This window comes from Equus przewalskii, chromosome 7 (assembly GCF_037783145.1).
Source record: "Equus przewalskii isolate Varuska chromosome 7, EquPr2, whole genome shotgun sequence".
Taxonomy (NCBI): domain Eukaryota; kingdom Metazoa; phylum Chordata; class Mammalia; order Perissodactyla; family Equidae; genus Equus; species Equus przewalskii.
Window position 1 is genome coordinate 87,397,052 of NC_091837.1, and position 17,924 is coordinate 87,414,975.

General features: G+C 38.6%; 1 protein-coding gene across 4 annotated transcripts in view; it reads left to right on the forward strand.

The window, feature by feature from the left end:
- Nucleotides 1–14,503, forward strand: part of SOCS6 (suppressor of cytokine signaling 6) — a 40,471-nt gene extending 25,968 nt beyond the window's left edge. For all 4 annotated transcript variants that reach the window (XM_070627871.1, XM_070627872.1, XM_070627868.1 and 1 more), the window contains one exon: nt 8,855–14,503. In XM_070627871.1, coding sequence (XP_070483972.1) covers nt 8,980–10,587 — 1,608 coding nt within the window. In that variant the 5' untranslated portion in view covers nt 8,855–8,979 and the 3' untranslated portion in view covers nt 10,588–14,503. The remainder of the gene's footprint in view (nt 1–8,854) is intronic.
- The last annotated feature ends 3,421 nt before the right edge of the window (nt 14,504–17,924 follow it).

Sequence of the window (17,924 nt, forward strand, 5' to 3'; positions counted from 1 at the left end):
TGCCTCTGTTAGCTTAGCTGCTTCCCAATGCTTAAAGACTTTTCTGATGAGATTAGTAGTGATCTTAACAAATGTAATTTTTGATACCGTATAATGAAATAAATAATACAGGATACAAAATCCTGCATGGATAAAAGATTCATTCAGAATGCAAGCTAGACCAATGAAATATGATGCAGTAGAGTAAAAAAATTCTTGAGATGGTTTCAGATTTTACAGTGCAACTAACTTTTAAGAAACTATCACTTGTTGATTTTTTGTATAGTATCACAAGGAGAAAATCCAGTTATGTGAAAAAGTTATCAAATAAAATATCTCCCCCTTTTCCAGCTGTGTTTACGTCTGCAGGAGGCTGGATTTCCTCTCACACTTTAGCTGAGACAACATGTTGTAACAGATCGAATGCAGATGCAGACGTGAGTGCCCAGCTGTCTTCAGTCGGACAGAAAAGATTTACAATAATGTAAAACAGTGCCACTTTTCTAACTGAAGTTTTATTGGTTGAGGAAGTGTATTCGGTTTTCATGAAAATGTTATTTATGTTAACATATATTGAGTATATTGTCATTTTGCAATGAATTGCTAAATATTTTTAAATCTGTTTTAATGTCTAATAGGGTGAATTTCAATACTATAACCCACATAGACAAAGCTTTTTGTGGTTTTCAGTAGACTTTAAGAGGATGAAGAGGCCTTTAGAGCAGAAAGTTTGGGAACCACAGACGTAAGCACTAGACTGACTGGCCGGGCAGCTTATTATAGGGGAAGAACAAGCTCCCATGTCAGCAGCCAGGTTCAAATTCTGGATCTGCTATTTCCTGGTGGCAAACTATTTAACTTTGTTGGGCAAGTTTAATGTGACTGAGACCTAGTTTCCTCACTTGTAAAATGGCAATGATAAAACTGTTTCGTTCATTGAAGGTTAAGTAGTTTTCCGATGTTGTCTGTTATATTTTTTTTAGTTGTTACAAGGACAGGCATGACTACCTCCAATCATTTCTTAAAAAAGAGGTTGTGAAGGGGCCAGCCAGGTGGTATAGTGGTTAAATTTGTGTACTCCGCTTTGGTGGCCCGGGGTTCATGGATTTGGATCCTGGACACAGACCTACGCACTGCTCATCAAGCCATGCTGTGGCAGTGTCCCACACACGAAAAATAGACAAAGATTGGCACAGACGTTAGCTGCTGGTCAATCTTTCTCACCAAAAAAAAAAAAAAGAGATTGTGAAAGTATTTGAAGATGTTGTCTTCTGCCCATATGGATAAAGTATTCATGTCTAAAACCTTTTTCCTTGAACCTTTATACACATTTTCAAGTGTATGTGTAAACTTAAAATTTTACAATTAGAAAAGCAGTAACTAATTCAGAACATTTACTTAGGCATGATGAGACAGATGGCAATCCTATAAAAAGATGGCATATATTTTTGGAAGTGCAAACAGAAAAACTGATACTCTTAAAAATTCCAGAGTAATCTTTGCCTAGAAAATGAAGAGAAGAGATAAAAGACCGTATGGCCTAATAGAACTTTTTATAGTTTCTAATGTCTAGGATTGAATTTTGTTTATTTAATGTTAGTATTGAGTTGCATATGGATTGGTAGTTGAGAAAGGATTAATCATCAGGTAGATGACGCCCAAGTAGTTTTACTGTGGTTGTCAGTCTCTTGTTTTCTATGAAATGGATGTGATAGTGGGGAGCAGAACCACTTGAACCCTAAATTTAACGAGGTTAATTCAAGCGTGAATGCATATCACCTCAGAATCAGTCACTGATCCTGCTGTCGGGCAATTATATGCATCAAGTTGCCGTCATTGTGGAGCAGTGTTCTCATTCATTTCACTTGGTGTTCATTGAACAAATGTTTATTGAGTGCTGCATTTGGGCCAGGTATGAGCTAGATGCTGGGTCTAAAGTGTTGAGAAAAAATTGACATAGTCTCTGCTTTCATGGAGATTTTAGTGTGCTTGGGTGATAGGCATTAATCAAATAATTATACAGACAGATTTAAGTATCCATCCCAGATGAAAATTCCAGGCAGGAGAGGGATGCAGTATTCTGAGATCCTGTAATTGGGGGATTTCACCCAGTCAGGAGGAGCAGGGTACGGTTCCCTGAGGAACTGACAGATGAGCTTAGGTGTGAAGCACTTAGTCAAAGAGGAGAGGGAAAAAAACGTTTCAGTCAAAGGGGCAGTACATTAAAAAGTTCTCTCTTGAGCAAGGATACGGTGAATACGAATGCGTTCAGTGTGACTAGACCAGAAATCACCAAGTGAAGAATGACCAGCCCCTGTAGGACCTTATTAACCATGTTAAGGAGTTTTGTGACTTTATCCTCAGTAATGGTAAATTATGGCTTGAGGTGGGGAGTGAGGGAGGCGAAAGTGGGTCGGTGTCCGATCACTGTGCCGGAGTAGGTTTGCATGTCTACCATCCACTTACTCTTGGTACGGAGCACCTGCTACGCCTTGGCGTGGTCCTAGACTCTTGGGAGACAGCAGTGAAGAAAGCAGAGGTAAAATCCCTGCCTTCGTTAAGTTACGTTCTTTAACGTAAAGAGCGGGGGAAAGATAAAGAACGTAATAAGAAGGTTCTATTGTATGCTAGGAAAAATAATACAACACAGTGAGAGGGTTTGGGTTGCAGCTTAAATGGCGTGGTCAAGGGAGGTCTCATTGCGAAGGCGACCGTTGAGCGGAGGCCAGAAGGAAATGGGGAGATTCATGTGTCATGTTTGCAGCCAGCACAAGGCCCTAAATGGCAGCACGTTTGTAGTACCCTCAGAGCATCAAGGAGGCAGTGGAGAGGGCAGGGGGAGAATAGTGTGAAGATAGGAGTCACGTCATGTAGGGCCTTACAGACCGCTGCAAAGACTTATGTCTTTTACTGAGTGAAGTGGAAAGCTGTTTCGCATTTTACTCTTGCTGCCGTTTGAGGATCGGACTTGAGAAAGACCAGAGTGCGTGTGAGAAGGAGAAGAGGCTCGCTCTCAGTCTCAGAACAGGATTCGCTCAGTCCAGCCATTGTTCACAGAAATTTACTAGGCACGTGGTCTACTGGGGAGACTTGAAAGTCCCCTCCTGGAGCTACACATGGTTCCAAGTGTTTGTTTCAACATCTTACATTTCATTACGAACTTTACCTAATAGGATGATTTTATGGTCCGTCTGTTTTTTAGATAAGGCAATTTGAGACCCCCTGGGTTTTTTCTTTTTCTTTTTTGTCATCAAAGTTACATTCCTGGTAGGTTTGTGTTTACATTCCTAGTAGGTTTGTGTATGTGTGTCAGATAGGATGATGTGTGGGCTCAAAACTGGGATGTGCATGTATAAACTAGACCATGTTGATATTCAAAACCTTTTAATTCTTCTCATTGCACTTAGAATCACACCCAAATACCTTGATGTGGCCAACTGGTGCCCCACTCTGCCTTCACGCCCTAGACTTTAGGCACATTGGGCTTCTCTGTTTGCATCTACAGTTTCCCATATGAGGGCCTTTACACATACCCTTTCCCTCAGTCTAGAAAGTTGTTCTCACTTCAGCCTTCCTTTGTGTAACTGGCTTATTCTCTTTATTCCAGCCTTGGCCTAAATACTGGCCTGTCAGAGAGGGCTTGGAGGGGTCTTACGTGTTCATGGAATCTAAAGTAGAAACCCCAGTATTCTCTGATTGCCTCCCTTTCCTTCATGGTGTCTGTTCCAATTACTAATTATCATGCCCTTCTTGGTTTACCTGTGTCGTGTCTGCCCTGCCCAGATGGCCTCTCCCAGGGAATAGTGAGCACCATGATGCCAAGGGCCACAGGGCTTTGTTACCGTCAAGGTGCATTCTTCCCACTTACGAAGTTTTCTGTGAAGACACACTTTTTTGTGGGTCAAGACTCCTTTGAGGATCTGATGATAGTAATGGACAGAGAAAAGAACATAGACAAAATATTTGGCCTATGAGTTCAGGGGGTTCAAAGAGCCACTAAGACCTGCTCATGCATTTTACCCACACCCTGGCATGCAGCGGGTTAGAGTGAAACTAGGAAGCAGAATTAGGAATCACCATACCTTCCCTTATCCTGTGTGTTTATTTACAGTCTAGTCTGATTTATAGCTTTTAGTCATTGGTCATGTTCCGAGTTGACTGCTTAAGAATGCTGTATCAGATAGTATCTGTCCAGCCGTTTCCCACTGTTTCTTTGCCCTGTCTTGGAGCTCACAGATTTCATCTCTTAGTTTTGCATCAAACATCTTAAATCCTCTTGAATCTAGTAGAGTATCTTACCAGTGGAGGGGAAAAGGGGCAGTAGAGGGCTTTATGAAAAATAACTTACGAGCAGAAAGGACAGTCTGTAGCACCCACTGTAACATTCACATACTTAGTACAACCTAATATTTTTTTCAGATCCTGGTGACGGCATTGTCCGTATGTAGATAATTCAGTGGCTATTGTACTTTTTACCCATCGTCAACTTTTCAAAATCAAAGATAATTTTTCTTTTTAGATGTACTTATGCAAATACATGGTACTAAGTATTTGGGGTGGGGAGGATTGTTTAATACATTTACTTCCTTCTCTTTACCAGTATTTATTTGGTAGAATTTCCTTGGACCCTTTACATGCCTGAACACATACCATGTGAAAGTATGGAAACAGAGTCTGTGTGGTAGAGTTTGCTAACTGATAGGCAGGTAGGTGTTTCCCATGTGGCCTTTTTAGGTGGAATTGCCAAATCCTTGATCATTTGTAATAATGACTTTGATTTTATAGGAGAGAGATTGCTTCATTTTGATGAGGAGATTTAGCCAGTTTCGCACAGTGTGGATTTTCCTATCCATTTATTTACTTGATAGTCAAGGAATATTTACTTGGTATCAAAGAATTTAAGCAATATATATTAAATATCTAATGGTAGTTCCTGGTTAGGAATATAAAAATGAATAAAGACATGGTCTCTATCTTCAAGTACTACAATCTGGGGAGCTAAGATATGGATAGAACAGAAGCAATTCTAAGTCACTGTGTGACATACTGTTAAAGGAGTACAAATTGAGTCTTCTGAGTCCAGAGAAGGGAGAGAGAACTCCCTTCTGGCTGGATGATCAGAGCAGATTTTAGAAAGAAGTATATTTTTTTAAGGAATTCCCTGAAAGATAGATTAGGAAAGAGGAGGAGAACATTTTTCAGGAGGAAGGAATAGCATAAGCCAGGCACAGAGGTAGAAAAACGAAAGCCTTGGTGATTAGGATAGAAACTGGCCTGACATTTACACCTTTCCTAGAACCTTAGCTGGGCCTGACCCTCCAGGTCAAGCTTGAGGTTGATTTCTGTGCTTGGGTTTGAGAGATCTTGGGGTAACACTCCAGACAGATCATATATAAGCCCTTCCGGATGTTGATCCATTGATCTAGTTTATTAAGAATTTGATTTTTTGTTATTATTGTAAACAATACTTTCTTTGCAACATCTCTGTTATTGGGGCTAAACATGTTTGTTTTCTCTTGTATTCACATCTTTTTGTCTTATGGATTTTGGTAATTAAGTTTTCTTAATCTCTGTGAAATTGACACCCAGTCTTTTTTGTGCACAGAATTGGATTCATTGCTAGTGAGCCAGAAAATTATCACTTAACGCAGGGAGGTTTTATTAGTCTTCGGGTCGCCATTTTCAGCCTGTTAAGACGAATAAATGAGCTTTCTACTACTGTGAACGATTGTACGTAAAAGTTCTCTCTGATTAAGAGAAGTTAAGGACCTTTTGGTATACTTAGGTTGTCCTGCTTTTCTTACGTTCACAAAAGAATTTGACAGATGAGATCTCAGTCCCTTTGTGGTGTCTTTTGAACTGAAGTTTTATTCTTTATCTTTTGTACTCTGTTTAAGAAATTTTATTCTTATCTCAAAGTCTTATATTTTATTCTAACTAAACTTAGATTTTCACAATTAGATCTTTAATCTACTTATAATTTATTTTCATTGACATTGTGAGGTGTGGAATCCAGTGTTATTATTTTTCCAGATTTATAACCAATTGTCTTAGTACCATCAATTAAATACTGTCCTTTTCCCATTGGTTTGCCTTCTTTCATATGTCAGGTTTCCATACACACATGGGTCTGCTTTTGTGTGTGATACTGTTTCTTTATTTATAGAAATTTCTACAAATATTTCCATGGTGCACTTTTGTAATATTTTAAAATTATTTTATATTAGTCTGGCATATCGTTTAGCTGCAGCAGAATTTATAACTGACTTTCAAACATTTAAAAAACTTCATCCTATTCTGAAGGAGTATGAACATGGAATGTGCAGATTTTCATGAAGATCTTTTCGCCTTCCTAAAATATTTCTGTAGAAAGGCAAATTGATATGAAGTGAATATGTAAATGCTAAGTGTGGTAAGTTATGGTAAGTCATTGCTTGACAGCTTCAGGAATAGCCACATGGGAGTTACATAGTTTCTTGGGGTCTAGGGTACAGTGGCCGGGCTCTGGGGCTTGCTCATCCACAAGGCCCAGAGATTGGGCTCACGTGATGCAAACACGTTTACTTTTTAACAGATTTTTACCAAAAAGGCACTTTGCTCATTTTTACTTACTATCTATTTATTACCATGATACAGGATATTGTCTCCTGTTTCTGTTGATTCTTTTTCTTGTTGACTTTTAAAAATTTCAACATGATTTTATACATATTGTTATTCCCATATACATAGATTGTTTTACTTTACTTATATTTCATAACAGCTGCTTTCTAATGGAAGGTAGCAATTCATCTTAATCATACATCAACAAAATATCTAAATTCCATTGTGTGATGGTTTTACATTTACAAATGTACCCATCACAAACAGAGTGCGTGGATTCTTATTCTTGTCAAGAGATTAGATATTGGGATCCTGTCTACTCAAAAGGAGTGACTTGCCAGCTAAAGTATATTGTCACTATATTCTCTATTTCATGTTTGTGGATGGCCATACAAAACAAAACAAAAATGTTAATAACTTAAATATTACATCTTTAAACTTAGGTAGAAGATAATGCTACTTGGATAGTGAGTTCATCTAATATATAACTTAATATAATGTTTAAAAGTAACTGGTGCCTTGGGGCTGGCCTGGCGGCTCAGTGGTTAAGTTTGCACGTTCCACTTCAGTGGCCTAGGGTTGGCTGGTTCGAATCCTGGGTGTGGACATGGCACTGCTTGGCAAGCCATGCTGTGGCAGGCATCCCACATATAAAGTAGAGGAAGATGGGCGTGGATGTTAGCTCAGGGCTAGTCTTCCTCAGCAAAAAGAGGAGGATTGGCAGCAGGTGTTAGCTCAGGGCTAATCTTCCTCAAAAAAAAAGTAACTGGTGCCCAAATATTTGTACTTATTTTTTACAACTTGCTCAAAAACATAGTATGTGACAGTAAGACTTTTAAAATTGCTTCTTCCTTTATGGGGGTGATATCGCTGATCCCCTAATAGGTTGTCTGATCTGAGTAGTTTTTACTAAAAATGATTTCATGCAGATTCTATCTGCACAGTAACCAAGTCCTATCTAGAACTAAAGTAAACATTTGGAAGCTCTCTCTCAACTCCCACCATGTGTTAATTGCTATAGTACTAATGGGTTTGTGTTACAGTTGTTATGATGTGCACATTACCACACAGTGCTGGTATGTAGTAGGGGCTTAGTAAATGCCCAGTGAATTAATGAATGTCATCACACTTACTTAGGCTTTTGCCGGGAAACTGAGTGGTGCTAAACTTATGGGTGGAGAGATCAAATCTTGCTCTCAGTTTTATTAGCATTTTTCTCAAAGCTAATCATCTTGTTATGGCACTATACTTTGATGGTTGCAGAAACTGCAGAACTTGGCCATAGAGGAAATGAAACATTATGCATAGGTTAAACAGAATGTCTTTGCAAAGCAGTTATTACTGTGATCAATTAATATGACTTTGGGTGTCAGAATTCTTTTGTATGAAATGATGTTCAGAAAGTCTTTGCAGAATTGAAATCCTATCATTTCAGTGATGAAACAGTATACAAAGAAGTTTAGAAAGTATATTTTTGGATACAGAAGTAAAAATTTGCCATGGGAAATTACAGAAAAAAGAGGAAGAAATAATAATTCTGGAAGTATGCTTCATAGTCTTCTTCCACATAGACCTACACTAGACATATCTAGTTTGTACGGGTGTGCCCTAGAGGTGGGAGTGTTTCAAGATGTGAGCATTCAGCTTCTCTTTCGTCTGTGCTGGGCACTGGGAATGGGGAGGTGGATGGGCTCAAGGAACTCTTGGGTATAGAGGGACAATTTTAGACTTTTTACAGATAATTTATCACAGATTATGGAATTCTTTTTATTTATTTTACAGATGTTTAAATATTTAAAAACATGTATAAGTTGTTGAGGAATCACCCAGGTTCGTTATTCCTCGAGTTTGATGTGCTGCCTCTTTATTGAGTGTTCGCTGTCTGGGGGACACAGACTCGTGCTGGGCAGAGTCAGGGAGCGGTGTGCATTGGTGCTGAAGAGGAGTGTGGGTCTGCTGGAGGAGGCAGGAAAGACAGGAGCGCTGACCCATCATTAAGGAGAAAACCAAAGCAAAGTGGAGAAAGAAAAGAGGGAGGTTAGGGTTTGTTCTTGGAGCATTACCAAAGATTTGTCAAACGCTGGTTATGTAGCGGGCAGTGATCTACGACTCTGCTGGGTGAGACGGAAAAAATCCTGTCCTAATGGAGCTTACCTTCCTATGAAGATACTCAGGTGTCCTTGTTCAGAAGCTAAAGGGTTAAAACTGAGTAAGATAAAACTTTTGTGGAAATGCATTTTAATATGACTTTTTTTAATTTATTTTTTTATTTTAGAAAATGGCTCCAAAGGGTAAATGAAGCTGGAAAAATACATAGATGCAGCATTGCAGCCTCTCCAGATGTTTGAGAATAATATTTCAGAGAGAAATTGATCCCCTTGGATTAGGTAACTAGTCATAATGAAGAAAATTAGTCTTAAAACCTTCCGGAAGTCTTTCAACTTGAATAAAAGTAAAGAAGAAACGGATTTCATGGTAGTACAACAACCATCACTAGCAAGTGATTTTGGAAAAGATGATTCCTTATTTGGTAGCTGCTATGGTAAAGATATGGCAAGCTGTGATATCAACAGTGAAGATGAAAAAGGTGGCAAAAATAGATCCAAAAGTGAAAGCCTCATGGGTACGTTAAAAAGACGGCTCTCTGCCAAACAGAAGCAGAAAGGCAAGGGCAGCACGGCCTCTGGGAGCTCTGCCGACGAGGACACCTTCTCCTCCTCCTCAGCACCCATCGTCTTTAAAGATGTGAGAGCTCAAAGGCCGATGAGGTCCACTTCCCTCCGCAACCATCACTACAGCCCCACGCCGTGGCCTCTTCGACCTACCAACTCTGAGGAGACGTGTATCAAAATGGAGGTGAGAGTCAAAGCCTTGGTTCACTCGTCCAGTCCAAGCCCAGCACTGAATGGTGTTCGGAAGGATTTTCACGACCTTCAGTCTGAAACTGTGTGCCAAGAACAAAGTAGCTCCCTGAAGAGTTCGGAATCTCAGAATGGAGACTTGCATCTTCACCTTGATGAACATGTGCCTGTAGTTATTGGACTTATGCCTCAGGACTACATTCAGTATACTGTGCCTTTAGATGAGGGGATGTACCCTTTGGAAGGATCACGTAGCTATTGTCTGGACAGTTCTTCTCCCATGGAAGTCTCTGCAGTCCCTCCTCAAGTGGGAGGGAACTCCTTCTCTGAAGACGAGAATCAGGTGGACCAGGACCTAGTCGTGGCCCAGGAGATCTTTGTGGATCAGTCGGTGAATGGCTTGTTGATTGGCACCACGGGAGTCATGTTGCAGAGCCCGAGAGCAAGTCATGATGACGTCCCTCCACTCTCACCATTGCTACCTCCAATGCAGACTAATCAAATCCAAAGGAACTTCAGTGGCCTCACCGGCGCGGATGCCCACGTGGCTGAAAGTATGCGCTGTCATTTGAATTTTGATCCTAACTCTGCCCCTGGGGTTGCAAGAGTTTATGACTCAGTGCAGAGTAGTGGTCCCATGGTTGTGACAAGCCTTACTGAGGAGCTGAAAAAACTTGCAAAGCAAGGATGGTACTGGGGACCAATCACACGCTGGGAGGCAGAAGGGAAGTTAGCGAATGTGCCAGATGGTTCTTTTCTTGTTCGGGATAGTTCTGATGACCGTTATCTTTTAAGCTTGAGCTTTCGCTCCCATGGCAAAACACTTCACACTAGAATTGAACACTCAAACGGTAGGTTTAGCTTTTATGAACAACCAGATGTGGAAGGACATACGTCTATAGTTGATCTAATTGAGCATTCAATCAGGGACTCTGAAAATGGAGCTTTTTGTTATTCAAGGTCTCGGTTGCCTGGCTCTGCGACGTACCCCGTCAGGCTGACCCATCCCGTGTCGCGGTTCATGCAGGTGCGCTCCCTGCAGTACCTGTGTCGGTTTGTCATACGTCAGTACACCAGAATAGACTTGATTCAGAAACTGCCTTTGCCAAACAAAATGAAGGATTATTTACAGGAGAAGCACTACTGAAAGATGATGAGAACCCTGCATCTTGCACTTTGGGAATAAGAAAAAGAGATTGAAATAACAGTTTACAAACTTTAATTGCTATCAGTTCTTTTGCTGCCATACTATTTCAGTTTTATGTGTAAAAGAGTAATCAGTTTGTTTAGGGGTGGGGAAGTGTTGGCAAGGTGTCTTGGGTTTATTTTGGTTTTTTAAAAAGAGAAGTCTTGAGGTTTTAGAAGTGTGCATTATCTTTCATCAATGTGCAGAATAATCACAATGTGAATTATCAGATTCTCCTTAACCCCCCCTCCCCAAGTCCTTTGCTGCTATCCACTGTGATTTTTATGCATTAAAAGCACATTTCATGTGTATTCAACCCTAAGTAAAGTTGAATGAAACTTAGAGTGAAAATTGTTATGTCTCTTTAAATGGCCCATTTTCAAAGATAGTGTTGGGTAAACGTACCCTTATGATAAAACACAGAATTTACGCATACACTGAAAATGATTTGTAATCTCATACTTTAGAAAGATTTATTTAGAATTATGAATCAACATAATCTTGGGTAATGGAATGCAAATCTGCATTGTATCTTTTACAACACTCATTTCTAAATTATTTTTAAGGTTGTGCTATTTTTTTGGTTATGTAAAGTTGAATTTTTCTGTTGCTTTCATTTTCATCTTGTGGTTTGTCTATTTTAATAAATGGCCTTACATTAAAAAATCATAAAGAAATGAATACCGTCAGTTTAGAAATTGTTGCCTTTTCCGTCATTAAACTCTGGTAAAAATTGGCATAACATGTAAAGACCTATGGAACTAGAACTATTATTAAAGAAATACTAGATGATCATAGTTTCCTGTGATAGCAATTTTTTTGTGTTATCTATACTTTTCTTTGGTAAAATGTTTTATCTGTGATTTCTTCAGCTTAGTCAGTGTTTTTTCTTGGGTGAACTTGATGTAGAACTGATTTTCATAAGTGGACTAGATTCTCTTGCAACATTGAAGTTTATCTAAGTTTTAAATTGATTTGAATAGAAAGACAACATGATTTTAAAGTTGGATTTATATAATTCTTTATGTAGTCACTGTTAGTATGTACTAGATTCGACCCTTCCTTCCCCCTACTAAAAAAACAAAAACCAAAACCCAGAAAAACCCGATTACTTTAGTTGAAAAATTGTGGAAATTGTGGAGCATCGTGTAAGAAAAATATTAAAATCATATCATGTATATGGAAGTCTTATTGCCTACCATATATACTTCCATTTAAAAATAGGCTTTCTATTTGTTTCTTTTTAATTTAGCTAAGTCTTAAGTAAATTGGCATCATTAGTATCTTTTTGAGTCAGTCCTTGGGGGGGACTCGCTAAGAACTTTTTAGTTATTTTGAATGCAGTGTTTACTCACTGCACTGTTCTTTAGTGTAGTTTTGGGATTACCCCAACCAGAAAATGTTTCCAGCTACACAACTTTAAAGGGAAATGTTTCCGTCACAGATGAAAGAGGTAATTTAAGACATTTCTTCCTTTGCAGCTCAGTTTTCCTATCTCTTACCTCCATTTAAAAACAAGAGTCAAGGTCTTAGGTCAAAATTAGTTGACATTCAGACATATCAGTGTCCCCGTGTTTTTCTCTGTTTTTTTTAGGGTCAGAACTGAGAATTACCAAGAAAAGGCACAATGCCATAATATCATGTTATGGTATTTTGACTTAAAGGGGGAAAGGTACTTAATTTTGGTGGAATGTTGATTGTACCTTGTCACAAAGACTCCTCTTTCATTTTCTGATATGTTTTCACCTACTAAGATGGCATATGGAGTATACTGTAATAATATAATTTAAGTATTCACTATAAGCTATTTGGATTAAGAACTATTACAGAGTTGTAAACTTATCAAAGTAATGCAAGACATTTAAACTATTTTTTTGCAAAACTATTTATTTTTAAACAATTTAAAATATATCTAGGGTGAGTTAAAAGTCCCTGTGCATCTATATTAGATGGCAGGTGTCGTCACAGAGTCACTGTGTATTAATAATAAATGTTGAAGTGGCTTCTCCGTGTTTCTAGAAGCATTTACATGTACTCTTTGTGAGGTCATGGTGCACAGAGGTCTTTGGACTGCCCTGAACCCCGTCTTACCATGTCGCTATAGCCTGTTCCCCACGTTTTCCCCATGATACCATGTGTTTAAGATCTAGCCATTTAGTTTCAAGTTAAGGTTATTCTGATTTTCATCTAAGTGTTTTTAAAATTGTATTTTCTGTTTTTATGGAGGGGCAAGCCTTGATACTGTTCTAATTCAGCCAATTTTATGTGCTTTTGTATATTCGTAATATAAAATACTTTAAAAGTAAAATGCCCTATTCTAATTCAATTTGAAATTGCTAAGGTCTGATAGCGTATGGTAAAAGTAAAAGTATTTGCCAAGAAATTATTTACAAACAAAGTGAGCAGTATTGTAGTATTTCCTGCTTTTTTGTAGAGAGCTCCATTTGGCATAGGCAACACAACGTAATGTGGAAGATTGGCCTTATAGGAGACTACAACAGTCTGGGTGAAAATGGAAAGGGGAAAAGAGAGAAAATCTTCATCCTGTACTTTGGTCTAGGTACAATTTGGGTAAATTTCTGAATTCTATTGAATAGTGGCTTAGATGACATGGACATAATCTGTAAGTGAGTTTTAAATATGTGCTTCTAAAAATCTGAGCTCAAGGCAAGAAAAAGAAAACAGGAAAACTGTATCCTTTTGCCATAATAAATGAATCAGAGTTGATTTTATCAAATATTTCATCACAAAACATGATGGAAGCCAGAAGCTATTTTCAGGCTTACTAGGAGACTATTATGCATTTTTATAAATAATAAAGCATAGAAAGTACTTGAAAAATGTGTCACTCTTTCTCTTTCAAAGGAAAACTGTTCTCTTTCTGCTTGGTGCAATAATCTGAAAATTTCGAAGGTCAAAAATATTATATCACAGGAAATGATCATAGAACTAAAAATAGTTTTTAAGGAAACCAGCTACACAGGGCAGCCATCTTGCTGTTGAAGAAAATCATGTGCCAAAGGCTAAATCGTTGGCGTTTAGGAAATAAAACAAAGTATACATTATAATTTCTGAGCCAGTATTATTGAAACAGGATAAAAGTTACTAAAATCTTAAATAGGTTATATATAATGTCTCTGCTAGTGCTACAGGTCTAAATATCTTAACAATGCTTTCAGAAATGCCAGTTTTAATCATTGTACATTTCACATTGTATATGAGAGATAATTGCTTTATGAATGATTCAAAATAATATTTTAAAACTTAATGGCTTTTCATTGGATGTGAGGTCTTAATTTGAAAATGAAATCACACTACCAGCAATAGACAAGTTTTGTTGAAAACTCTAATAAGGAACAATCGCCAGTTCCATACAAACTTTAAAATTCTAAAATAAAGTATTGGTACGCTAGTAATCACAAATCTGGTTTCTTTTAATACTTTTTTAATCCTGTAAAGAAAGTTTTTTATAAACATCCTTTTTATTAATCAGATATAATGTGGCGAATGTGTAGTTGCTGTTTCTGAAAAGTGATCCAAACTCTACATCCAGAGATGATGAAAAATTCTTACAGAATTTTGTATTAAGTATACATGTTCGGTTAATGACATTTTATAGTCGTTGGAGTGCCATGAAATTAATACTTGCAATCCAGATTGCTGTAGTTTACACTTTTTCTGTATGTTTCAAATCAGGTGTGTACCATTTGTACTGAGAACACCACAGAATGAATTATCCAAAGTCCTTTGATTTTAATATGTGTTTCGGTTTGTAAACAAATTACAGTAATTTCTTGCACATTTTTGGAAATTAATTGTATAAGAATTTATGTATCTGCTTCTAGATACGGTGTGTAAATAAAACTTTCGTTCACAAGATCTGCCTTGTAGTCTGTTTAATACCCAGCTTCGGGGACCGCCCGTGGCCTAGTGGTTAAGTTCACGTGCTCCGCTGCGGCGGCCCAGGGTTTCGCTGGTTTAGATCTAAACCATGTCGCTGGGCGCGGACATGGCACAACTCATCAGGCCATGTTGAGGCGGTGTCCCATGTACTACACCTAGAAGGACCCACAACTAAAATACACAACTGTATACTGGGGGGATTTGGGGAGAAAAAGCAGAAAGAAAAAAGATTTGCAACAGTTGTTAGCTCAGGTACCAATCTTTAAAATAAAAAAAATACCCAGCTGCAGAGTGGTTTTAATTAGCATGAGATTAACTAGATAATTTCTGAATGTGCCATAAACTGGGCAGAGACTAGATGGTAGGGCCCAGCAAATTTTAGTAAAAAAGGAAAAGTGAAATTGTGTCACTCGTGGGAGACATGAAACAGATTGGGAATCAGCCAATGTTGCTAATATCCTAAAGCCTTCAACATAAAGGCTGGAGTGAGTTGGCAGAACATTTACTAAACAAAGACTAATTAAAATTAACACTAACTAAAACCTTACTAAAAGAAGGTTAGGCTGAGTGATAAAATGTGTGGGTTGAGACATTTTTAAAAACATGTCGCTTAATAGTGTTTCATAGAAATTGAACCAGCTTATCAAAGTGCATTGTGTAGAAGTCATGTTGAAATCCTTTCATAGGTAAGAATGATTTCTCATATCCACTGAATTTAATTATATGCTTTTGAAGTTCTTAAACACCACATTGGGTTAAACGTTTAAAATTTTGTTTTATTTTTAACAGGCCTTTTTTTTATCCTAGCTAATTCAAAGATAAATTTTTAAACGACCTTATTCAGAATGTATCACAAATTTTGGCTTTCATAGAATCCAGATAATGTGATGTTCTAACCCCATTTTGCAGATCTGGTATCATTTGACAGCATTGACTTTAATATCTTACATAATCTGCTGATGGTGGTGCTAATGAAATATGAAATTGGGACGAGAATGGTCACGCCTCAGGAATTGTGTAAAAGGCTAGACTTTACAAACTTAGACCATATCCGGATAAACAGCTTTTTATTCTCATCTAACCCTTCCCGAGGGTCATTCATTCAGAAGATGGAGCAGAAGGGAGTGCGTCAAGGCTGGGCTGGATTCCCTGTAGGTGCCTGTGGCTGGGAAAGCCCCGCCCTGAGGAGGGAGAGGCCTCAGTACACACACACGCACACACACAAACACACGCTCTGAATCAGGTTAAAGACTTGCCGCCACAATAGGAGATAATTTATTGAGAACATGGGGTTGACCTCAGAACTTCCGTAATTTATCATTAGGCTGACCATAGGCAATTTCTTTGACTCCCAATTTTTTTAACTCGCAGGTTTTACTTATACTTTATACTAGGCTTTCAACCATCTCAATAAAAAAATATTTTAACCTTTATTTCACTTGCATTTGGTTCTTACTGTCTGCTATTTTAACCCCCAGTCTAGTTTTTTTTCCTTTCAAATCTTTAACTTCATTTAAACTTCATTATTTTAAAAAAAACAACTTTAATTCTTTCAGCTTTTTCATATTCCAATTTCCACTGTTAAGGGTTTTCTAACTTTCTGAAATATTTTTTAAAATGTTGACTCGTTTTCTTCCTCCTCTTTTTTCATTACTTGTCTTGCCGATGGATGTTTTTCACCAGCCACTTTGTTCCCTGACTCCTGTCTGTCCCCTTCCTCCCACACCTCGTCTCCAGAGGAGAGTCCCTGACCCGTGACCTGGCGAAGAACCCAGTAGTAGTGAGCGTGCATTTCTGAGCACAGCTGACTTCGAGCTAGACTCCTGGAGTTACTTTTGTCATTGGCTGCCTTTTCCCTACTTAATACCAGGCAGCCCGCCACCTCATCTAGAAGAGTCAGAGGAGGGCCCTCTTGGGAAAAGCTCTCTCAGAGTGTAAAAGCTGAGGAGAGGCTGGCCAGAGTAGAGATTATTTTTATTGGGTTTGTGAACAGGGCCAGTGGCCTTGCCTAGAGGTCATTTTGGGTTGTCAAATCCTGTTCTTGGTAACTGGCTTGCAAATAAGAGTAAATTTTGAATTGAAAAGGAAATTTACTTTTTGATCATGAGACACACATTTCCCCGCACCAAGAAAGTTCTAGTAAAGCACAGATCTTTTGTAGGAGGCTGACATTTTCTGGTCTCTAACTTGGTTCTGCGGGTCTAATAGTCACTAGGACTTGGTAACATCAGCCTACATCACACGTGAATTTATAAAATTTTCTCTTAAATATATGGGATTTCATCCTAGAATCCCACTAAAGAGAACCTCTCTTGCCTTATCTAAATAGTCTGCCCTCTGGCCCTGCGCCATTCCCAACAGTTTTATGAGGTGGCATCTCTGACCCTCTCTATTGAGAACTGTCACTCTGAGGCCACCTGTTCACCTAATGCCTTTGCTACAGCCCATTTGTCTCTCCTCACTGTAGTCCTTGACAATCTTGTTTTCCTGCAAATGGTGAGCACTTTGGGGCCCAGAGAATTACCAGCCTAATAGTGGCAGTTGGGTGTGACAATTGTCTAGAAAACCAATAGATGTGTATCTTTAAACACAGAAGAATCCATTGCTCTGCAATAGATGGGTTCTTCTGGAATTTAGTTAGTGGAATCAACAGATGAAACTAGAGAGCTGGGTTTTACATCATCCCTTAATAATAATAGCCAATGAATTGTGCTAATATATATACTGCTAGTAGCTAACGTGTATTTCACATCCTCAGAACAGCCCTGTGCAAGGCAAGCACCTTATTGTCATAAAAAAGTAAACCGAGGCACGGAGGTTAACCTCTCCAAGATCACAAAAAAAGTAAGTGACAGAACCAGGGTACAAACTCGGGCAGTCTGGTTCCAAAATCCATGTTCTCGTCCAATCTGATATATTTCCTCTAATTCAGGGTTTTCTGTTATTTGGAGTATTTATTTCTGTGATTGTCAGGGGAAAGAACTTTAGGATAAGCAGATGACTTCCAGGGGACTACTCTGTAGCTTAAACAAGAGATATTCTATCTAAGCAATGACAGCAACCATTTGTGGAGGGTGAGTGGTGGTGGATCTGATGGGCTTCATCGTCTGTTGCTTTCCCTTGTATGGCCTTGTAAAGGTTCACTTAAAACTGCCTGATCCACTAATAGAGGAACGAGATTTGGTGGAGTTGAATCGTGACTCTTCAGAGGAGTTTTCCACATGTTTGGTGCATAAGAAAAAGTGTTAATTCTGCTTTTTGCTCGTGATCAGATTGCCTGAGACATTCATCGTGCCCTATTTTCCTAAGAGCCATGGTTTTATGCGTTATAGCAGACAAAAGACTCCCCCTCTTCTCTTGGGTTCCCGTGCCCATGTGCAGCCTATTCTCTTCCA